Raw genomic sequence first — 25,000 nt, forward strand, 5'->3', positions numbered from 1 at the left:
TCCAGTCTTCTCCACTCTCCTGTCTTCTCCACTCTCCTGTCTTTTCCACTCTCCAGTCGTCTCCACTCTCCAGTCGTCTCCACTCTCCAGTCGTCTCCACTCTCCACTCATTACACACATTTGATGTGAACAGCCCAATTATATCTCTTATTATCACTTCTATATGGTTTCAGCCAACTAATTGGCTAGTGTAGCTCTGCTCTGACAGAGGCATGCAGCGGTCAGCCAGACCGACGTAGTGTGATACCATCTGGGGCAGGCTGGGATCAGCACAACATGGGTGGCTGATCTAGATACATCACTAACGATCAACGCCCAAAGACACTTGCTGCACTTGGCTGCCTTGTCACAGAACGAATGCTGTGCGGTGCCCCCCTGGCTAGCATGATAGCGAAAACCAAACCCCCTCTCTCCTTATTTCTCGCCCTCTCTCTCTCTCTCTCTCTCTCTCTCTCTCTCTCTCTCTCTCTCTGTCTCTCTGCGTGTCTAGTGGTCTGTAGATGCCTGCCTGATGGACAACTATTTTTCTTCTATTCTCTTAAATAAGTCAGAGTTTCACAGCTCAGAGCTTCAACAAAACAGAGCATGAAAGGTTGATGGAGTTGAATGTATTATCGGGGTTTTGGGTTTTCTCAGGCTCTTTTCTGTGTTTGACCTGGACTCACTACCCGGTGCAGCACAGTGTGGCATACAGTGCTGTTAGAAACTAAACAGAGTAACAGATCCCCTCTCCTGCTGCTGCTAACGTATTACACACACAAACACTGCTAACGTATTACACACACAAACACTGCTAACGTATTACACACACAAACACTGCTAACGTATTACACACACAAACACTGCTAACGTGCAACTGATGTTGTGTGTCGGGGCGGCACATAGCATGGTGTTGTGGTGGTGTTGTTGTGGTGTTGATGTGGTGTTGTGGTGATGTGGTGTTGTGGTACGGTGTTGCAGTGGTGTTGTGGTGGTGTGGTGTTGCGGTGGTGTGGTGATGATGTGGTGCGGTGTTGTGGTGTGGTGTTGCGGTGTTGCGGTGGTGTGGTGTTGTGGTGGTGTGGTGTTGCGGTGGTGTGTTGTTGTGGTGGTGTGGTGTTGCGGTGGTGTGGTGTTGTGAAGCTGGTGTGGTGGTGTGGTGTTGTGAAGGTGGTGTGGTGGTGTTGCGGTGTTGATGTGGTGATGTGGTGTTGTGGTGGTGTGGTGTTGCGGTGGTGTGGTGTTGTGGTGGTGTGGTGTTGCGGTGGTGTGGTGTTGTGAAGCTGGTGTGGTGGTGTGGTGTTGTGAAGCTGGTGTGGTGGTGTGGTGTTGTGAAGCTGGTGTGGTGGTGTTGCGGTGTTGTTGTGGTGGTGTGGTGTTGCGGTGGTGTGGTGGTGTGGTGTTGTGGTGTTGTGGTGGTGTGGTGTTGTGAAGCTGGTGTGGTGATGTGGTGGTGTGGTGTTGTGAAGGTGGTGTGGTGGTGTTGCGGTGTTGATGTGGTGTTGTGGTGATGTGGTGTTGTGGTGGTGTGGTGATGATGTGGTGTTGTGTTGTGGTGGTGTGGTGGTGTGGTGTTGCGGTGGTGTGGTGATGATGTGGTGCGGTGTTGTGGTGTGGTGCGGTGGTGCGGTGTTGCGGTGGTGTGGTGTTGTGGTGGTGTGGTGTTGCGGTGGTGTGGTGTTGTGGTGGTGTGGTGTTGTGGTGGTGTGGTGTTGCGGTGGTGTGGTGTTGTGAAGCTGGTGTGGTGGTGTGGTGTTGTGAAGCTGGTGTGGTGGTGTGGTGTTGTGAAGCTGGTGTGGTGGTGTTGCGGTGTTGTTGTGGTGGTGTGGTGTTGCGGTGGTGTGGTTTTGCGGTGGTGTGGTGTTGTGAAGCTGGTGTGGTGGCGTTGCGGTGTTGTTGTGGTGGTGTGGTGTTGCGATGGTGTGGTGTTGCGGTGTTGTGGTGGTGGTGTGGTGTTGCGGTGGTGGTATGGTGTTGTGATGTTGTGGTGTTGCGGTGTTGTGGTGGTGGTGTGGTGTTGCGGTGTTGTGGTGGTGGTGTGGTGTTGCGGTGGTGGTGTGGTGTTGTGATGTTGTGGTGTTGTGGTGCGGTGTTGCAGTGTTGTTGTGGTGGTGTGGTGGTGTTGCGGCGTGGTGGTGTTGTGGTGGTGTGGTGGTGTGGTGGTGTTGTGGCGGTGGTGCAGTGTTGTGGTGTTGCGGTGTTGTTGCGGTGTGGTGGTGTGGTGGTGTGGTGGTGTTGTGGTGGTGTTGCGGTGTTGTTGCGGTGTGGTGGTGTTGTGGCGTGGTGGTGTTGTGGCGGTGGTGCAGTGTTGTTGCGGTGTGGTGGTGTGGTGGTGTGGTGGTGTGGTGGTGTGGTGGTGTTGTGGTGGTGTTGCGGTGTTGTTGCGGTGTGGTGGTGTGGTGGTGTTGTGGTGTTGTGATGTTGTGGTGTTGCGGTGTTGTGGTGTTGTGGTGCGGTGTTGTTGCGGTGTGGTGGTGTGGTGGTGTGGTGGTGTTGTGGTGGTGTTGCGGTGTTGTGGTGGTGCAGTGTTGTGGTGTTGCGGTGTTGTGGTGGTGTGGTGGTGTGGTGCATATGTAATCTGGCCCCCTGCTTGTTAACGGTGGGGTACCTCACTGGCTTGGAGCATCTGGTAGGAAATGGGACTTGTCTCTTCAGTGCATTATGACTCTTCTTGTATGATGAAATTTGATTACATCTTTAGTCTCTACCAAAGGAGTGTCAAAAAAACATTTTTTTTTTTTTTTCGTGAAATGGCTGGATGAATGGAAAAATCACTTGGTAAAATGGTAAAATGGTAGTTAGGGTACATAATAATGACCATATATTATTGCAACAACAAAGAAGTTACTGCAAACAACCAACACAGTTTTTTCCCCATCTGACAATAGAACAGCAGAATTTTTACCAAGCCTGCCGGAGGCTCCTCCCCTCCGTTTTTACCAAGCCTGCCGGAGGCTCCTCCCCTCCGTTTTTACCAAGCCTGCTGTCATGCGTCCTCCGATACACAACCCAACCAAGCCGCACTGCTTCTTAACACAGCGCACATCCAACCCGGAATCCAGCCGCACCAATGTGTTGGAGGAAACACCGTGCACCTGGCAACCGCACTGCGCTCGGCCCGCCACAGGATTCACTGGTGTGCGATGAGACAAGGACATCCCTACCAGCCAAGACCTCCCTAACCCGGACGACGCTAGGCCAATTGTGCTTCGCCCCACGGACCTCCCGGTCGCGGCCGGTTACGACAGAGCCTGGACGCGAACCCAGAGTCTCTGATGGCACAGCTGGCGCTGCAGTACAGCGCCCTTAACCACTGCGCCACCCGGGAGGCCTGTTTCTCCTCCATTTCAACAACAAAACAATAACAAAGGTGCTGGGGTGAACATTGGCGCTGTTTCCCCTAATACAGATAACATCTTTCACAACGAATAATGTCTGTTTCTTTGCTTTCTTGTTTTACAGAAATCTCCTGGACAGAGACACATTCTCCAAATCAGACCCAAGTAAGATTGTCTTTTATACACGCATTTACACACACACTCTTATTCTCTCTTGTTTTCTCTGGCCCTCTCTCTTCCCCCTGTGAATCAGTGTGCATTTGCATATGCCAGATGTCGTATTTCTCATTGTAATCTCAACTCTGGCTCTACTTGACTGAGCAGAAACAGTCTGTCCTCGTGTACACCAGCCATAGGATTCCTCTGCTGCTTATTCCCTGCTGATTCTAGAAATCTTCAAAATCATGACATTTTAGTCATGTTTCTGGATTTTTGCCTAACCTTAACCAGCCATATCTGTCATAGAGATAATGGGATGTTTGTGGTCTGTGGTGTGTAGATAAGTACATCCTTAAAATTAGGACATTTGGCCCTCTGAAGGAGATGTGGTCCGACTCAGCACTAGCAAGGAGGGAGGACTCTGATCCGAGAGGCCTACTGGCTGGTTGGCTTGCTAGAGGCTGGCTGGGCAGCTGGCTGGCTGGAGGCTAGCTGACTGGCTGGAGGCTGGTTAGCTGGGTGGCTGGGTGGCTGGCTGGCTTGCTGATGGCTGGCTGACTGACTGGCTGGAGGCTGGCTGGCTGGCTGGCTGGCTGGCTGGCTGGCTGGCTGGCTGGCTGGCTGGCTGGCTGGCTGGAGGCTGGCTGACTGGCTGGCTGGAGGCTGTAGCATGTTTATCCAAGGAGGTACTTGTGCTGTGTCCATGTCTCTGATGTGCTGACGGTACTGACCCCAGTCTCACAGCATTATACCTCCTCAGCAATGCACTGCAAGCCAGGGGGCCCAAGACGCGCACACACACACACACACACACACACACACACACACAAATGCACAGTCACAAACACACACACAAACACATGCACACCGGGTTGGGTAGGTTACTTACTAAATGTAATCTGTTACAGTTACTAGTTACTTGTCCAAAATTGTCACGAGTAACCTAACTTTTGGATTATCCAAACTCAGTAACGTAATCTAATTACTTTCAGTTACTTTTAGATTACTTTCTCTTAAGAAGCATACAATGAAGACAAAAATGTATATTACCAATTGAACGACATCTTTTTAAGCAAGAAGGCACTAGGGGTTGTGGTATATGGCCAATTTATGCACTTATGCATCACGCAACGCGGAGTGCCTGGATACAGCCCTTAGCCGTGGTATATTGGCCATATACCACAAACCCCCGAGGTGCCTTATTGCTATTATAAACTGCTTACCAACCTAATTAGAGCATTACAAATTCATGTTTTGTCATAACCATGGTATACAGTCTAATATACCACGGCCTTCAGCCAATCAGCATTCAGGGCTCGAACCACCCAGTTTATAATACCATATAAATCAATGTTAGAGTTTACATAGCTGGCCATAAATGGATGTTGCATTTTACTTTATGGGTTGGTTATGTAGGCTTGAGTGAGAAAGTTACAGACCCACTAATATCATACCCCCAAGACATGCTGACCTCTCGTCATGACAATATCAGGGGAGGTCAGCATTTTTTTTTATATTTTTGATACTTTCTCACTCATTATTATTCACAATTCATTCAGGATTACCCCGTAATCCCGGTAGTGTAACATTTGATAAAATACTTAGTGAATTTCACCAGGTTCATATATTAATATAGCATGCTGATTTGTTATTATGCATGCCGGCATCCTGGGAATAGGGGAGTGTGTACTTGCGTTTTGCCCTGTCTGCTCATGCTCAAACCATTCTGATGCACTATGATAGGTAGGGACGCTTTTTCTGTCATCTTCAGAAAAGTTACATACCTTTAATCACAAAGTCATGACACACAGTGTTTTGTTCATGAAAAATGTTGGATATTTAGATATTTAGAGTTTATTTAGAGTTCTGAATTCAACATGTGGTCACTAGCTAGCTAACGTATTGTATGTGCAAACGATGGTTAGCTCCTTGACTGAACCCAGTCCTTTGTATTGTGTGTCTGTTGTAGAAAGAGGCGATGATTGGCAGGACATAGTTGTGCTCTACAAATGTATTTTCTTTTGTATGCAGGTATGTGGTTTTAACTACAGTGCCTTCGGAAAGTATCCAGAACCCTTTACTTTTTCCACATTTTGTTACGTTACAGACTTATTGTAAAATGTATTAAATAAAAAATGTTCCCCATCAATCTATTCCCAATACCCCATAATGACAAAGCCAAAACAGGTTTTTTGATTTTTTTTCAAATGTATTCAAAATAAAATGTAGGTATTCAGACCCTTTGCTGTGAGACTCTAAATTTAGCTCAGCTGTGTCCTGTTTCCATTGATCATCCTTGAGATGTTTCGACAACTTTATTGGAGTCCACCTGTGGTAAATTCAATTAATTGGACATGATTTGGAAAGGCACACACCTGTCTATATAAGGTCCTACAGATTACAGTGCATGTCAGAGCAAAAACCAAGCCATGAGTCGAAGGAATTGTCTGTAGAGTTCCGAGACAAGATTGTGTCGAGAAACAGATCTGGACAAGGGTACCAAAACATTTTTGCAGCATTGAAGGTCCCCAATAATATAATGGCCTCCATCATTCTTAAATGTAAGAAGTTTGGAACCACCAAGACTCTTCCTAGAGCTGGCCGCCTGTCCAAACTGAGCAATCAGTGGAGAAGGGCCTTGGTTAGGGAGGTGACCAAGAACCCAATGATCACTGACAGAGCTCCATAGTTCTACTGTGGAGATGAGAGAACCTTCCAGAAGGACAAACATCTCTGCAGCACACCACCAATCAGGCCTTTATGGTAGAGTGGCCAGACGGAAGCCACTCCTCAGTAAAAGGTACATGACAGCCCTCTTAGAATTTGCCAAAGGACCCCTAAAGTACTCTAAGACCACAAGATTCTCTGATCTGATGAAACCAAGATTGAACTCTTTGGCCTGAATGCCAAGTGTCACATCTGGAGGAAACCTGGCACCATCCTTATTGTGAAGCACGGTGATGGCAGCATCATGCTGTGGGGATGTTTTTTAGCGGCAGGGACTGGGAGACTAGTCAGGATTGAGAGAAAGATGAACGCAGCAAATAACAGAGAGATCCTTGATGAAATCCAGATTGCTCATGATCTCAGACTGGGGCGAAGTTTCACCTTCCAACAGGACAACGACCCTAAGCACACAGCCAAGACAACGCAGGAGGGGCTTCGGGACAAGTCTCTGAATGTCCAGGAGTGGCCCAGCCAGAGCCTGGAACCCGATTGAACATCTCTGGAGAGACCTGAAAATAGCTGTGCAGCGACAGTCCCCATCCAACCTGACAGAGTTTGAGTGTTACGGTGCGTGAATGAGGACCCAAAAGCGAATCAACTTAAACAGAGCTTCTTTAATTACCAAACATAGGTAGGCTCAGATGGACCGGCAGATTCCGACAGGACAGGACAAGGTTACAGCAAACATGACGACAGTCTGGTTCAGGCATGAATGACACAAACAAACAAGAATCCGACAAGGACAGGAGCAGAAACAGAGAGAGATATTGGGACCTAATCAGAGGGAAAAAGGGAACAGGTGGGGAACGGGGTGAATGGGTAGTTAGAGGAGACAAGGGACAGCTGGGGGAAAGCGGGGGAGAAAAGGTAACCTAACACGACCAGCAGAGGGAGACAGGGTGAAGGGAAAGGACAGAGACAAGACAACATGACAGTACATGACAGTACCCCCCCACTCACCGAGCGCCTCCTGGCGCACTCGAGGAGGAAACCTGGCGGCAACGGAGGAAATCATCAATCAGCGCACGGTCCAGCACGTCCCGAGAGGGAACCCAACTCCTCTCCTCAGGACCGTACCCCTCCCAGTCAACTAGGTACTGATGACCACGGCCCCGAGGACGCATGTCCAAGATTTTACGGACCCTGTAGATAGGTGCGCCCTCGACAAGGATGGGGGGGGGGGGGGAAGACGAGCGGGGGCGCGAAGAACGGGCTTAACACAGGAGACATGGAAGACCGGGTGGACGCGACGAAGATATCGCGGAAGAAGAAGTCGCACTGCGACAGGATTAATGACCTGAGAGATACGGAATGGACCAATGAACCGCGGGGTCAACTTGCGAGAAGCCGTCTTAAGGGGAAGGTTCTGAGTGGAGAGCCAAACTCTCTGACCGCGACAATATCTAGGGCTCTTAGTTCTACGCTTATTAGCAGCTCTCACAGTCTGCGCCCTATAACGGCAAAGTGCAGACCTGACCCTCTTCCAGGTGCGCTCGCAACGTTGGACAAAAGCCTGAGCGGAGGGGACGCTGGACTCGGCGAACTGAGATGAGAACAACGGAGGCTGGTACCCGAGGCTACTCTGAAAAGGAGATAGCCCGGTCGCAGACGAAGGAAGCGAGTTGTGGGCGTATTCTGCCCAGGGGAGCTGTTCTGACCAAGACGCAGGGTTGCGAAAAGAAAGACTGCGTAAGATGCGACCAATAGTCTGATTGGCCCGTTCTGCTTGACCGTTAGACTGGGGGTGAAAGCCGGAAGAGAGACTGACGGAAGCCCCAATCAAACGGCAAAACTCCCTCCAAAATTGAGACGTGAATTGCGGACCTCTGTCCGAAACGACGTCTGACGGAAGGCCATGAATTCTGAAAACATTCTCGATGATGATTTGTGCCGTCTCTTTAGCAGAAGGAAGCTTAGCAAGGGGAATGAAATGAGCCGCCTTAGAGAACCTATCGACAACCGTAAGAATAACAGTCTTCCCCGCTGACGAAGGCAGTCCGGTGACAAAATCTAAGGCGATGTGAGACCACGGTCGAGAGGGAATAGGAAGCGGCCTGAGACGGCCGGCAGGAGGAGAGTTACCGGACTTAGTCTGCGCGCAGACCGAACAAGCAGCCACGAAACGACGCGTGTCATGCTCCCGGGTGGGCCACCAGAAACGCTGGCGAATGGAAGCAAGCGTACCCCGAACGCCAGGGTGGCCGGCTAACTTGGCAGAGTGAGCCCACTGAAGAACGGCCAGACGAGTAGGAACGGGAACGAAAAGAAGGTTCCTAGGACAAGCGCGCGGCGACGGAGTTTGAGTGAGTGCTTGCTTTACCTGCCTCTCAATTCCCCAGACAGTCAACCCGACAACACGCCCCTCAGGGAGAATCCCCTCGGGGTCAGTGGAGGCTACTGAAGAACTGAAGAGACGAGACAAAGCATCAGGCTTGGTGTTCTTAGAGCCCGGACGATAAGAAATCACGAACTCGAAACGAGCGAAAAACAGCGCCCAACGCGCCTGACGCGCATTAAGTCGTTTGGCAGAACGGATGTACTCAAGGTTCCTATGGTCAGTCCAAACGACAAAAGGAACGGTCGCCCCCTCCAACCACTGTCGCCATTCGCCTAGGGCTAACCGGATGGCGAGCAGTTCGCGGTTACCCACATCATAGTTACGTTCCGACGGCGACAGGCGATGAGAAAAATACGCGCATGGGTGGACCTTGTCGTCAGAGAGGGAGCGCTGAGAAAGGATGGCTCCCACTCCCACCTCTGACGCGTCAACCTCGACAACGAACTGTCTAGAGACGTCAGGTGTAACAAGGATAGGAGCGGATGTAAAACGATTCTTGAGGAGATCAAAAGCTCCCTGGGCGGAAACGGACCACTTAAAGCACGTCTTGACAGAAGTAAGGGCTGTGAGAGGAGCTGCCACCTGACCGAAATTACGGATGAAACGACGATAGAAGTTTGCGAAGCCGAGAAAGCGCTGCAGCTCGACGCGTGACTTAGGGACGGGCCAATCAATGACAGCTTGGACCTTAGCGGGATCCATCTTAATGCCTTCAGCGGAAATAACAGAACCGAGAAATGTGACGGAGGAGGCATGAAAAGTGCACTTCTCAGCCTTCACAAAAAGACAATTCTCTAAAAGGCGCTGGAGGACACGTCGAACGTGCTGAACATGAATCTGGAGTGACGGTGAAAAAATCAGGATATCGTCAAGGTAAACGAAAACAAAGATGTTCAGCATGTCTCTCAGGACATCATTGACTAATGCCTGAAAGACAGCTGGAGCGTTAGCGAGGCCGAAAGGAAGAACCCGGTATTCAAAGTGCCCTAACGGAGTGTTAAACGGCGTCTTCCACTCGTCCCCCTCCCTGATGCGCACGAGATGGTAAGCGTTACGAAGGTCCAACTTAGTGAAAAACCTGGCTCCCTGCAGGATCTCGAAGGCTGAAGACATAAGAGGAAGCGGATAACGATTCTTCACTGTTATGTCATTCAGCCCTCGATAATCTATGCAGGGGCGCAGAGACCCGTCCTTCTTCTTGACAAAAAAAAACCCCGCTCCGGCGGGAGAGGAGGAGGGGACTATGGTACCGGCGTCAAGAGCTACAGACAAATAATCTTCGAGAGCCTTACGTTCGGGAGCCGACAGAGAGTATAGTCTACCCCGGGGGGGGGTGGTTCCCGGAAGGAGATCAATACTACAATCATACGACCGGTGTGGAGGAAGAGAGGTGGCCCTGGACCGACTGAACACCGTGCGCAGATCGTGATATTCCTCCGGCACCCCTGTCAAATCACCAGGCTCCTCCTGTGAAGAAGAGACAGAGGAAACAGGAGGGATAGCAGACATTAAACATTTCACATGACAAGAGACGTTCCAGGAGAGGATAGAATTACTAGACCAATTAATGGAAGGATTATGACAAACTAGCCAGGGATGGCCCAAAACAACAGGTGTAAAAGGTGAACGAAAAATTAAAAAAGAAATGGTTTCACTATGATTACCAGAAACAGTGAGGGTTAAAGGTAGCGTCTCACGCTGAATCCTGGGGAGAGGACTACCATCCAGGGCGAACAAGGCCGTGGGCTCCTTTAACTGTCTGAGAGGAATGTCATGTTCCCGAGCCCAGGTCTCGTCCATAAAACAGCCCTCCGCCCCAGAGTCTATTAAGGCACTGCAGGAAGCTGACGAACCGGTCCAGCGTAGATGGACTGACAAGGTAGTGCAGGATCTTGAAGGAGAGACAGGAGTAGTAGCGCTCACCAGTAGTCCTCCGCTTACTGACGAGCTCTGGCCTTTTACTGGACATGAAGTGACAAAATGACCAGCGGAACCGCAATAGAGACAGAGGCGGTTGGTGATTCTCCGTTCCCTCTCCTTAGTCGAGATGCGGATACCTCCCAGCTGCATGGGCTCAGCACCCGAGCCGGCAGAGGAAGATGGTAGTGATGCGGAGAGGGGGGCGACGGAGAGCGCGAGCTCCTTTCCACGAGCTCGGTGACGAAGATCAACCCGTCGCTCAATGCGAATAGCGAGTTCAATCAAGGAATCCACGCTGGAAGGAACCTCCCGGGAGAGAATCTCATCCTTTACCTCTGCGCGGAAACCCTCCAGAAGACGAGCGAGCAAGGCCGGCTCGTTCCAGCCACTGGAGACAGCAAGAGTGCGAAACTCAATAGAGTAGTCTGTTATGGATCGATTGCCTTGACATAGGGAAGACAGGGCCCTGGAAGCCTCCTCCCCAAAAACAGATCGATCAAAAACCCGTATCATCTCCTCCTTAAAGTCTTGATACTGGTTAGTACACTCAGCCCTTGCCTCCCAGATTGCCGTGCCCCACTCACGAGCCCGTCCAATAAGGAGAGATATGACGTAGGCGACACGAGCAGTGCTCCTGGAGTAAGTGTTGGGCTGGAGAGAAAACACAATATCACACTGGGTGAGGAACGAGCGGCATTCAGTGGGCTCCCCAGAGTAACACGGCGGGTTATTGATTCTGGGCTCCGGAGATTCGAAAGCCCTGGAAGTGGCCGGTGGATCGAGGCGGAGATGGTGAACCTGTTCTGTGAGGTTGGAGACTTGGGTGGCCAGGGTCTCAACGGCATGTCGAGCAGCAGACAATTCCTGCTTGTGTCTGCCTAGCATCGCTCCCTGGATCTCGACGGCTGAGTGGAGAGGATCCGAAGTCGCTGGGTCCATTCTTGGTCGGATTCTTCTGTTACGGTGCGTGAATGAGGACCCAAAAGCGAATCAACTTAAACAGAGCTTCTTTAATTACCAAACATAGGTAGGCTCAGATGGACCGGCAGATTCCGACAGGACAGGACAAGGTTACAGCAAACATGACGACAGTCTGGTTCAGGCATGAATGACACAAACAAACAAGAATCCGACAAGGACAGGAGCAGAAACAGAGAGAGATATTGGGACCTAATCAGAGGGAAAAAGGGAACAGGTGGGGAACGGGGTGAATGGGTAGTTAGAGGAGACAAGGGACAGCTGGGGGAAAGCGGGGGAGAAAAGGTAACCTAACACGACCAGCAGAGGGAGACAGGGTGAAGGGAAAGGACAGAGACAAGACAACATGACAGTACATGACATTGAGAGGATCTGCGGAGAAAAATGCGAGAAACTCCCCAAATACAGGTGTGCCAAGCTTGTAGCGTCATAGCCAAGAAGACTAGAGGCTGTAATCGCTGTCAAAGGTGCTTCAACAAAGTACTGAGTAAAGGGTCTGAATACTTATGTAAATGTGATATTTTATAAAAACGTGTTTTTGCTTTGTCATTATGGGGTATTGTGTGTAGATTGATGAGGATTTGTTTTGTTTTTATCCATTTTAAAATAAGGCTGTAACGTATCAAAATGTGGAAAAAGTCAAGGGGCCACTGTCCTGATATTTTTGGAGCTCACTGTGTTAGCCTACTCTGTTGATGATTTTGTTGTCATGGACAACTGATTGGGCTCATTGCTTCCAGTTGAAAAATAAATGCTGCTCTCATGGAATGAAATATTTTGAGCACTACCGAAAAGTGCTATTTTTAATTTGAAAAAGATATGCCGTTACCTGCATTTGCTATAGGACTGATGTTTAAGTTTTTGTTGGTGAAACTTTGATACTGTCATGTTGTCTTGTCTCTGTCCTTTCCCTTCACCCTGTCTCCCTCTGCTGGTCGTTGTTATGTTACCTTTTCTCCCCCTCTTTTCCCCAGCTGTGCCTTGTCTCCTCCTAATTACCCATTCACCCCGTTCCCCACCTGTTCCCTTTTTCCCTCTGATTAGGTCCCTATATCTCTCTCTGTTTCTGCTCCTGTCCTTGTCGGATTCTTGTTTGTTTGTTTGTGTGTCTCATGCCTGAACCAGACTATCATCGTGTGTGCTGCAACCTTGTCCTGTCCTGTCGGAATCTACCTGTCCATCTGAGCCCACGTATGTTCGTCATTAAAGTACTCTGTTTGTTAATTCGCTTTTGGGTCCTCATTCACGCACCATAACAGAAGAATCCGACCAAGAATGGACCCAGCGACTTCGGATCCTCTCCACTCAGCCGTCGAGATCCAGGGAGCGATGCTAGGCAGACACGAGCAGGAATTGTCTGCTGCTCGACATGCCGTTGAGACCCTGGCCACCCAAGTCTCCAACCTCACAGAACAGGTTCACCATCTCCGCCTCGATCCACCGGCCACTTCCAGGGCTTTCGAATCTCCGGAGCCCAGAATCAATAACCCGCCGTGTTACTCTGGGGAGCCCACTGAATGCCGCTCGTTCCTCACCCAGTGTGATATTGTGTTTTCTCTCCAGCCCAACACTTACGCCAGGAGCACTGCTCGTGTCGCCTACGTCATATCTCTCCTTACTGGACGGGCTCGTGAGTGGGGCACGGCAATCTGGGAGGCAAGGGCTGAGTGTACTAACCAGTATCAGGACTTTAAGGAGGAGATGATACGGGTTTTTGATCGATCTGTTTTTGGGGAGGAGGCTTCCAGGGCCCTGTCTTCCCTATGTCAAGGCAATCGATCCATAACAGACTACTCTATTGAGTTTCGCACTCTTGCTGCCTCCAGTGGCTGGAACGAGCCGGCTTTGCTCGCTCGTCTTCTGGAGGGTCTCCGCGCAGAGGTAAAGGATGAGATTCTCTCCCGGGAGGTTCCTTCCAGCGTGGATTCCTTGATTGAACTCGCTATTCGCATTGAGCGACGTGTTGATCTTCGTCACCGAGCTCGTGGAAAGGAGCTCGCGTTCTCCGTTGCCCCCCTCTCCGCATCACTACCATCTTCCTCTGCCGGCTCGGGAGCTGAGCCTATGCAGCTGGGAGGTATCCGCATCTCGACTAAGGAGAGGGAACGGAGAATCACCAACCGCCTCTGTCTCTATTGCGGTTCTGCTGGTCATTTTGTCACTTCATGTCCAGTAAAAGCCAGAGCTCATCAGTAAGCGGAGGGCTACTGGTGAGCGCTACTACTCCTGTCTCTCCTTCAAGATCCTGCACTACCTTGTCGGTCCATCTACGCTGGACCGGTTCGTCAGCTTCCTGCAGTGCCTTAATAGACTCTGGGGCGGAGGGCTGTTTTATGGACGAGACCTGGGCTCGGGAACATGACATTCCTCTCAGACAGTTAAGGGAGTCCACGGCCTTGTTCGCCCTGGATGGTAGTCCTCTCCCCAGGATTCAGCGTGAGACGCTACCTTTAACCCTCACTGTTTCTGGTAATCATAGCGAAACCATTTCTTTTTTGATTTTTCGTTCACCTTTTACACCTGTTGTTTTGGGCCATCCCTGGCTAGTTTGTCATAATCCTTCCATTAATTGGTCTAGTAATTCTATCCTCTCCTGGAACGTCTCTTGTCATGTGAAATGTTTAATGTCTGCTATCCCTCCTGTTTCCTCTGTCTCTTCTTCACAGGAGGAGCCTGGTGATTTGACAGGGGTGCCGGAGGAATATCACGATCTGCGCACGGTGTTCAGTCGGTCCAGGGCCACCTCTCTTCCTCCACACCGGTCGTATGATTGTAGTATTGATCTCCTTCCGGGAACCACTCCCCCCCGGGGTAGACTATACTCTCTGTCGGCTCCCGAACGTAAGGCTCTCGAGGATTATTTGTCTGTAGCTCTTGACGCCGGTACCATAGTCCCCTCCTCCTCTCCCGCCGGAGCGGGGTTTTTTTTTGTCAAGAAGAAGGACGGGTCTCTGCGCCCCTGCATAGATTATCGAGGGCTGAATGACATAACAGTTAAGAATCGTTATCCGCTTCCTCTTATGTCTTCAGCCTTCGAGATCCTGCAGGGAGCCAGGTTTTTCACTAAGTTGGACCTTCGTAACGCTTACCATCTCGTGCGCATCAGGGAGGGGGACGAGTGGAAGACGGCGTTTAACACTCCGTTAGGGCACTTTGAATACCGGGTTCTTCCTTTCGGCCTCGCTAACGCTCCAGCTGTCTTTCAGGCATTAGTCAATGATGTCCTGAGAGACATGCTGAACATCTTTGTTTTCGTTTACCTTGACGATATCCTGATTTTTTCACCGTCACTCCAGATTCATCTTCAGCACGTTCGACGTGTCCTCCAGCGCCTTTTAGAGAATTGTCTTTTTGTGAAGGCTGAGAAGTGCACTTTTCATGCCTCCTCCGTCACATTTCTCGGTTCTGTTATTTCCGCTGAAGGCATTAAGATGGATCCCGCTAAGGTCCAAGCTGTCATTGATTGGCCCGCTCCTAAGTCACGCGTCGAGCTGCAGCGCTTTCTCGGCTTCGCGAACTTCTATCGTCGTTTCATTCGTAATTTCGGTCAGGTGGCAGCTCCTCTCACAGCCCTTACTTCTGTCAAGACGTGCTTTAAGTGGTCCGTTTCCGCCCAGGGAGCTTTTGATCTCCTCAAGAATCGTTTTACATCCGCTCCTATCCTTGTTACACCTGACGTCTCTAGACAGTTCGTTGTCGAGGTTGACGCGTCAGAGGTGGGCGTGGGAGCCATTCTTTCTCAGCGCTCCCTCTCTGACGACAAGGTCCACCCATGCGCGTATTTTTCTCATCGCCTGTCCCCGTCGGAACGTAACTATGATGTGGGAAACCGCGAACTGCTCGCCATCCGGTTAGCCCTAGGCGAATGGCGACAGTGGTTGGAGGGGGCGACCGTTCCTTTTGTCGTTTGGACTGACCATAGGAACCTTGAGTACATCCGTTCTGCCAAACGACTTAATGCGCGTCAGGCGCGTTGGGCGCTGTTTTTCGCTCGTTTCGAGTTCGTGATTTCTTATCGTCCGGGCTCTAAGAACACCAAGCCTGATGCTTTATCTCGTCTCTTCAGTTCTTCAGTAGCCTCCACTGACCCCGAGGGGATTCTCCCTGAGGGGCGTGTTGTCGGGTTGACTGTCTGGGGAATTGAGAGGCAGGTAAAGCAAGCGCTCACTCACACTCCGTCGCCGCGCGCTTGTCCTAGGAACCTTCTTTTCGTTCCCGTTCCTACTCGTCTGGCCGTTCTTCAGTGGGCTCACTCTGCCAAGTTAGCCGGCCACCCTGGCGTTCGGGGTACGCTTGCTTCCATTCGCCAGCGTTTTTGGTGGCCCACCCGGGAGCATGACACGCGTCGTTTCGTGGCTGCTTGTTCGGTCTGCGCGCAGACTAAGTCCGGTAACTCCCCTCCTGCCGGCCGTCTCAGGCCGCTTCCCATTCCCTCTCGACCGTGGTCTCACATCGCCTTAGATTTTGTCACCGGACTGCCTTCGTCAGCGGGGAAGACTGTTATTCTTACGGTTGTCGACAGGTTCTCTAAGGCGGCTCATTTTATTCCCCTTGCTAAGCTTCCTTCTGCTAAAGAGACGGCACAAATCATCATCGAGAATGTTTTCAGAATTCATGGCCTTCCGTCAGACGTCGTTTCGGACAGAGGTCCGCAATTCACGTCTCAATTTTGGAGGGAGTTTTGCCGTTTGATTGGGGCTTCCGTCAGTCTCTCTTCCGGCTTTCACCCCCAGTCTAACGGTCAAGCAGAACGGGCCAATCAGACTATTGGTCGCATCTTACGCAGTCTTTCTTTTTGCAACCCTGCGTCTTGGTCAGAACAGCTCCCCTGGGCAGAATACGCCCACAACTCGCTTCCTTCGTCTGCGACAGGGCTATCTCCTTTTCAGAGTAGCCTCGGGTACCAGCCTCCGCTGTTCTCATCTCAGTTCGCCGAGTCCAGCGTCCCCTCCGCTCAGGCTTTTGTCCAACGTTGCGAGCGCACCTGGAAGAGGGTCAGGTCTGCACTTTGCCGTTATAGGGCGCAGACTGTGAGAGCTGCTAATAAGCGTAGAACTAAGAGTCCTAGATATTGTCGCGGTCAGAGAGTTTGGCTCTCCACTCAGAACCTTCCCCTTAAGACGGCTTCTCGCAAGTTGACCCCGCGGTTCATTGGTCCGTTCCGTATTTCTCAAATCATTAACCCTGTCGCAGTGCGACTTCTTCTGCCGCGATATCTTCGTCGCGTCCACCCGGTCTTCCATGTCTCCTGTGTCAAGCCCGTTCTTCGCGCCCCCGCTCGTCTTCCCCCCCCCCCCCCATCCTTGTCGAGGGCGCACCCATCTACAGGGTCCGTAGGATTTTGGACATGCGTCCTCGGGGCCGTGGTCATCAGTACCTAGTAGATTGGGAGGGGTACGGTCCTGAGGAGAGGAGTTGGGTTCCCTCTCGGGACGTGCTGGACCGTGCGCTGATCGATGATTTCCTCCGTTGCCGCCAGGCTTCCTCCTCGAGTGCGCCAGGAGGCGCTCGGTGAGTGGGGGGGTACTGTCATGTTGTCTTGTCTCTGTCCTTTCCCTTCACCCTGTCTCCCTCTGCTGGTCGTTGTTATGTTACCTTTTCTCCCCCTCTTTTCCCCAGCTGTGCCTTGTCTCCTCCTAATTACCCATTCACCCCGTTCCCCACCTGTTCCCTTTTTCCCTCTGATTAGGTCCCTATATCTCTCTCTGTTTCTGCTCCTGTCCTTGTCGGATTCTTGTTTGTTTGTTTGTGTGTCTCATGCCTGAACCAGACTATCATCGTGTGTGCTGCAACCTTGTCCTGTCCTGTCGGAATCTACCTGTCCATCTGAGCCCACGTATGTTCGTCATTAAAGTACTCTGTTTGTTAATTCGCTTTTGGGTCCTCATTCACGCACCATAACAGATACCTCCATAATTTGCAGCTGTTTAAGTACATCAAAAGTGCGCAAGTTTGAGCATGTGATGTCCGTTTTTTTTATCAGCAGGAATTAGATTGAGCAATAAAAGCCTCTCTCGTGCTCTTCTTAAATGTAACTTGTTGTTGACAGTATGGACCACAATACCATGGAGATTAGAAGGGAGGAACTCCCTCAAAATTTTATTCCATAGACCGGGCTCCGCACTATGCAGCTGTTGCAAGAGCGCATTTTGTCACTGACTGTCCACTAGATGCAGAAACAATGATTGATAGGCAGCTTAAACTACCACATTATGTAAGGCACAAATAGCTAAATGAGAGAGCAGCAGTGTGATTCACATCAATGTGCTATGTAGATAACAGTAATATGTGATATCCACTAGGCCACACCACTGCTGTTGTCCTTACCTCCAAGCGTTTAGTGAAAAGGGATAATCTTCAGATGTAGACAGCATTCACACCATTGGAAGACATACACTATATGGCCAAAAGTATTCGGAGACCCCATCAAATGAGTGGATTTGACTATTTCAGCCACATTCAGACAGCTGAACTCAACTGCATTACATGATGTTACATGACAGTGCATTACAGTATATTACACTACATTACACTACATACACAAATAATAACCACAACAGCCAGCTGGAACCCTATTTGACCACGAAAACATGCATGCCCTGGCCACTGAGGTAACTACTAGAGAATGGGCATTTCTCCAGAGCTCTTTACGCTAGCATACATACAGAGCTAGTGAGGGCAGGCAGAGTAGAATCACTCTTGTTGATTCTATGGACAGAGGCCATTGAAGCCCTCTCAAGGGAAGTGATCACGGTCAGTCAGGTGGAATGGGGGCTCTGACCCCTCTGATTCTGATGAGGTGTATTTTGATTTGAACATTTTAACACCCCTCCCCGTAGAGGGAATTGGCTCAGATTACAGTAGTTTGCGCCAGACTGTATTCAAACAGATGGTTTTGGGACACCTAAATCTGTGCGTGTGTGTGTATTTTTAAACAAAATACATTCATAGCTGTTTATTTTGGTCCATATATTTGGGTGTATAAGCCATCAACCGTATGATAGGTCCAACAGTCAATTTCATGCTCTTGTAAAGGTCTGGGTTGGGGTTCAGACCCAGGGCCTCAAGCTTAATGATGAGCTTGGAAGGTGTTGAATGCTGAGCTATAGTCAATGAACAGCATTCTGACATAGGTATTTCTCTTTGTCCAGATGGGACAGTGTGCAGTGCGATGGTGATTGCATCGTCTGTGGGTCTATTGGGGTCGGTAAGCAAATTGAAGTGGGTCTAGGGTGTCAGGTAGAGGTTATATGATCCTTAACTAGCCTCTCAACGAACTTCATGATGACAGAAGTGAGTGCTACGGTGCTATAGTCATTTAGTTCCGTTACCTTTGCTTTCTTGGTTACAGGAACAATGGTGGACATCTTGGAGCATGTGGGACAGCAGACTGGGATAGGGAGAGATTGAATATGTCCGTAAACACTCCAACCAGCTGGTCTGCGCATGCTCTGAGGATGCGGCTAGGGTTGCTGTCTGGGACGACAGCCCTGCAAGGGTAAACACACTTAAATGTCTTACTCACGTTGGCCACGGAGAAGGAGAGCCCACAGTCCTTGGGAGCGGGCAGCGTCGATGGCACTGTGTTATCCTCAAAGCAGGCAAAGAAGGTGTTTAGCTTGTCCGGGAGCAAGACGTCAGTGTCCGTGACGTGGCTGGTTTTCCCTTTGTAATCCGTGATTGTCTGTAGACCCTGCAACATACGTCTTGTGTCTGAGCCGTTGAATTGCGACTCCACTTTGTCTCTATACGGATGTTTTGCCTGTTTGATTACCTTAGGGAGGGAATAACTTCACTGTTTACATTCTGCTATATTCCCAGTCACTTTGCCATGGTTAAATGGGGTGGTTCGCACTTTCAGTTTTCCTCGAATGCTGCCATCTATCCATGGTTTCTGGTTAGGATAGGTTTTAATAGTCACAGTGGGTACAACGTCTCCTATACACTTCCTGATAAACTCAGTCACAGTATCAGTATAGTCTTCAATGTTATTATTGGAGACTACCGGAACATATCCCAGTCTTCGAGATCTGAACAATCTTGAAGCATGGATGCCGATTGGTCAGACCAGCGTTGAATAGTCCTTAGCATGGGTACTTCCTGTTTGAGTTTCTGCCTGTAGGAAGGGATTACAATGGAGTCATGGTCAGATTTGCCCGAAAGGAGGGTGGGGGAGGACCTTATAGGCATCCCGGAAGTTGGAGTAGCAGTCAAGTACTACAGTCAATATGTTGATAGAACTTCGGCATCCTTTTTCTCAAAATTGCTTTGTTAAAATCCCCAGCTACAATACATGCGGCCTCAGGATATGTGGTTTCCAGTTTGCATAACGTCCAGTGAAGTTCTTTGAGGGCCGTTATGGTATCGGCTTGAGGGGGAATATACACGGCTGTAACTATAACCGAAGATAATTATCTTGGGAGACGACATTTGATTGTGAGGTATTCTATGTCGGGTGAACAAAAGGACTTGAGTTTCTGTATGTTATCACAATCACACCATGAGTCGTTAATCTTGAAACATACACCCCAGCCCTTCTTCTTCCCAGAGAGATATGTATTCTTGTATAAATTCACGTGAGAGTGGATTCCCCTTAGCAGGGTGTTTCCCTAAGGCGTGCACATTTCAGTTTTTACCCTAGCACTTACACAACTGATTCTCATTAAAGGCTTGATTACGAGTCTGATACTTTGTTAGTGCTCGGGAAATATCTAAAATGGGCACCCCTTGGGTCACCAGGACCAGGATTCAGAAACACTGCCTTAGCATTTTAGCACTTTCAACTCTGTTCCTTTTTTTCGTCCTTTCTCTTCGAAAAATCTTCATTGCTGCGTGGGTGGCAGAGTTACACTGACATTTACATTAATTAGGAACAGAGCTTTCCTCTCATGATGTCATAGCCTAGGCGATAGAATGTTATCTTCCAGGATTTCTTATGCCGTGTTTCCCCTGTGTTTTTACTGCTGTTACCTCTGTGTTTTAACTGCTGTTTCCTCTGTGTTTTTACTGCTGTTACCTCTGTGTTTTAACTGCTGTTTCCTCTGTGTTTTTACTGCTGTTACCTCTGTGTTAGAACTGCTGTTTCCTCTGTGTTTTTACTGCTGTTTTAACTGCTGTTTTTACTGCTGTTTCCTCTGTGTTTAACTGCTGTTTTAACTGCTGTGTTAACTGCTGTTTCCTCTGTGTTTTAACTGCTGTGTTAACTGCTGTTTCCTCTGGGTTTTAACTGCTGTGTTAACTGCTGTTTCCTCTGTGTTTTAACTGCCGTTTCCTCTGTGTTTTAACTGCTATTTTACACAGGCTTTTCCTTTTGTTATCTTCCTCTCCTCTTGACAGTTTGTGTGCTGTACACTCAAGGAATCTCCAACAGGGAATGGAGAGAGGTGAGTTGTGGTGAAGGCGAAGAGGGTCCAAGGCTCTGTGAGTATTGCCTCACTCATTTTAAATCAATACAAACCAGTGGCTGTTCCTCCTTATCTATTTCATTCTAGTTTAGTCGGACAGAGGTGATAGACAACACACTGAATCCAGACTTTGTCCGTAAATTCCTCCTGGACTACTTCTTTGAGGAGAGGCAGAATCTCCGCTTTGACCTGTGAGTATGCACGTGTGTGTGTGTTTTGTTTAGAGAGGGTGAGTTAGTGAGGTGAGTTAGTGTGTGTACATGAGCATGCGTGGTTGAGAGAGAGTGGTGCTGTGTGTGAGTCTGTAAGCACAAGTTGAGTTACGAATAAAGTATTTATAAAGTGAGAGATGGGAGATGTAAGTGTTCACCTTTTAAATAAATAAAAATTCATAAGAATTTTGATAACATTTCTTTATGAATTCCCCTTGTTAATAAGATGTTTTGTAACGTAATACAGTCATGGGGCAAAAGCTAAAAAAGGTTGATATTGAAATACTCATGATGTTCATCATTTTTTGGAATTCATAAATGTATGTCAGTTAAATTGTGGTCTTATCTCAGAGCACATCATATGGTTTAGAATGACACCATTGGTCATTCTATACACTATGTATGTCACATAGTGTATGCTATAGCTTGAAAAATAAACATGTGGGTGACAACATCAAGCTGCTTGTCTCCAACATGAGGACGGTTTTCCACAGGAAATGTAGTCTGCTTCATGTTTTGTTTCCGTGCCGTAATATAGCTGAGTGCCTGCCTTAGTGTTGAGTTGAAGAGACTATGAGTAAGTGTGTGTTAAGTTTGAGAGACAGAGCGTGAGGGTGTGTGTGTGTTTGGGTTAGGAAGGGGGAGTTAGTGAGGATGATGAAGTGTGTGTTGGTAGCTTAGCAGATTCTATTGTCAGTGTGTGAGCATCAGGCTGTATGACAATCTGGCCCTCTAATGGCTCTCAGCAAAGAGTGGTTGCCGAGGCGCTCTCACACACTCCCGACACGCATGCACGCACACTCACACATGTAGACACACACACATACAGCTTCCCCCTACACACATAAGCCGCCCGAGGGCATCCTCTCTGACAAATATATATGTGTACTTTTTCCCTTGTCATTATATGAATAATTTATGTAGATTTGTGAGTGACCGAGTCAAAGACGAATAGTACATTAGGTACACCTGTTCATTCTGCCATCGACGGGCCCGGTTGCGTAACAATGTTCCCTAGTCTTATGGAATTACATCTGTACCAACATAGTACTGTATCATCTCTCTCAGCTGTGACATGGCACCTTGTCTGTAAAGACAATTATACACACCATCACACATGTACACACGTGCAGAGGCGCACGTACAGGCACACACACACATGCATGCACTCATGCACAGAAACAGGCACGCATACACACATGCAAAGTGAAAACACCTGAGCAATGGATTAAGGAAGGGATATACTGTACTAGAATACAATGGGTTTCTTTTTGAAAAGCAGGTGGATACATTTCAGCACACAAGTTGTTTTTTATAGTTTTATGGAGAAGCTGGTTGTTTATAATCATTGACACTGACGAACAAGCCTTTTTGTAAAATGGTACTATGATTTTCCACAATAGGGGGTTGCATTTACATTTGAGTCATTTAGCAGACACTCCCATCCAGAGCCACTTACATTTAGTTCAGATAGCTGGGTGGGACAAACACATATCACAGTCATACACTCTTAGAAAAAAAGGTTCAAAATGGGTTATTTGCGGAAGTATTGAATTCTACCGAGAACTGTTTTGATCTGAAGAACCCTTTTTGGAAAACAAAGGCAATTCTTTGGAAGACAAGAAGGGTTCTACATAGAACTAAATATCATGATTCCCAGCATGCTCTATTGAAGGGTGATTTTAAGAATGGTTTGTTATAATATCTGTGTTTTTGCATGTACATTGATTGATTGATACATTTTATGCTACACAAGAAATATAGCATACAATTTTCCAAACTAATCCAATCTGTTATTAGTTGGACTTATTGCATCCGTTACTGAGATGGTTGTTCCAGTTTAGATGATTGAGGTAGTCTCAGTATTCAGTCTTCCCTACCCTGGCAGTCATTCTGAATGCAGATTGCGGGTGATAAAACATTCCACTTGTTGGATATCCTAACTCTGGCTGGATTCCAATAAGAATTAAATATCACTTGGCAAGCCAGAATAGTGAAGGGAAAGGGGTTACCTAGTCAGTTGTATAGGGGGAGGGGATACCTAGTCAGTTGTACAACTGAATGCATTCAACTGAAATTCCACATTTAACCCAACCCCTCTGAATAAGAGAGGTGTGGAGAGCTGCCTTGATCGACATCCACGGTGCCCTAAATATGATCTGGTGCAACCAATTACCTTCAGAAGTCACATAATTAGTTAAATAAAGTCCACCTGTGTGCAATCTAAGTATCACATGATTTGTCACATGATCTCAGGAGGGCATTAATCAGAGAGGCAACAAACAGACCAAAGATAACCCTGAAGGAGCTGCAAAGCTCCACAGCGGAGATTGGAGTAAGTTGTACGCTCCACAGAGCTGGGCTTTATGGAAGAGTGGCAAGAAAAAAAGCCATTGCTTAATGAAAAAAATAAGCAAACGTGTGGTGTTCGCCGAAAAGCATGTGGGAGACTCCCCGAACAAATGGAAGAAGGTACTCTGGTTAGATGAGACTAAAATTGAGCTTTTTGGCCATCAAGGAAAATGCTATGTCTGGCGCAAACCTAACACTCTCATCACCCCAAGAACATCATCCCCACAGTGAAGCATGGTGGTGGCAGCATCATGCTGTGGGGTTGCTTGTCTGGGAAACTGGTCAGGGACTGGGAAACTGGTCGGAATTGAAGAAATGATGGATGGAGCTAAATACAGGGAAATTCTTGAGGGAAACCTGTTTCAGTCTTCAAGAGATTTGAGACTGGGACGGAGGTTCACCTTCCAGCAGGACAATGACCCTAAGCATACTGATAAAGCAACACTCGAGTGGTTTAAGGGGAAACATTTAAATGTCTTGGAATGGCCTAGTCAAAGCCCAGACCTCAATCCAATTGAGAATCTGTGGTATGATTTAAAGATTGCTGTACACCAGCGGAACCAATCGAACTTGAAGGAAGTTTTGCTTTGAAGAATGGGCAACAATCCCAGTGGCTAGATGTGCCAAGCTTACAGAGACATACCCCAAGAGACTTGTAACTGTAATTGCTGCAAAAGGTGTCTCTACAAAGTATTGACTTGGGGGGGGGGGGGGGGGGGGGTGAATAGTTATGCACACTCAAGGTTTCAGTTTTTTTGTCTTATTTCATGTTTGTTTCACAATTAAAAAATATTTTGCATCATCAAAGTGATGTGCATGTTGTTTAAATCAAATGATACAAACCCTCAAAAATATATATTTTAATTCAGGTTATAAGGCAACAAAATAGGTCAAATGCCATGGGGGGTGAATACTTTTGCAAGTCACTGTAATTGTCATAAATAATTGATTTTGAAAGGCTGGTGGAACCGTTCATAGAGGGTTAGAGGATGAAAGGGTTCTTGGTATAATCCTTCATAGAGGATTTTAAGAATAACCCTTCATAGAGAGTTCTAGATAGAACCATTCACAGGGGGTTCTATGAAGATCCCTACACAAAGTGTTGTAGGTAGAACCCTCCACATAGGGTTCTACCTACCACCAAAAAGGGTTCTACCTAAAACTCTATATGAAGGGTACAAACTGAAGAAGCCTACATGGTTCAACTTACCAGATTTTTTCTCTAAGAGTGTTGTAAGAACATTTATACTCAATAAAGTAGCTATCAGCAAAGTCAGAGCTAGTAATGTGGGGGAAAAGTCAAGTGTGAGTGTTAGTTCACGAAAGGTAATTCTAATAAAAAATATATATATATTCTTTACTAGTTTTTTTATTAGATTTTTTTATTATGTGTCGTTTCCTGTTTCTCTCCAGGTACGACCTCGACTCGAAAAGCGACAACCTGTCTAAACATGTGAGTTGCCTTTTTCCTCTCCTGTATAACCACTCTGTCTGTTCAGTAATTCTCTCATAGGACAAATACAGAGAGTCTCTGGAACTCCTTCCAGTCCCAAACCATATCACAGACATGATGCCAGGTGATGCTAAGACCAA

General features: G+C 48.2%; 1 protein-coding gene across 1 annotated transcript in view; it reads left to right on the top strand.

Annotated features, from left to right (window-relative positions):
- LOC110502371 (copine-8) overlaps nt 1-25,000 on the top strand; it is an 86,381-nt gene that overhangs the window by 13,473 nt on the left and 47,908 nt on the right. The window contains exons 2-5 of the mRNA XM_036959047.2: nt 3,442-3,482; nt 20,776-20,822; nt 20,931-21,034; nt 24,821-24,860. Of these exons, the coding sequence (XP_036814942.1) occupies nt 3,442-3,482; nt 20,776-20,822; nt 20,931-21,034; nt 24,821-24,860 (232 nt within the window). The remainder of the gene's footprint in view (nt 1-3,441; nt 3,483-20,775; nt 20,823-20,930; nt 21,035-24,820; nt 24,861-25,000) is intronic.

The sequence above is a fragment of the Oncorhynchus mykiss genome, chromosome 2 (genome assembly GCF_057628025.1).
Source record: "Oncorhynchus mykiss isolate SJ-2025 chromosome 2, ASM5762802v1, whole genome shotgun sequence".
In the NCBI taxonomy this organism is placed as follows: domain Eukaryota; kingdom Metazoa; phylum Chordata; class Actinopteri; order Salmoniformes; family Salmonidae; genus Oncorhynchus; species Oncorhynchus mykiss.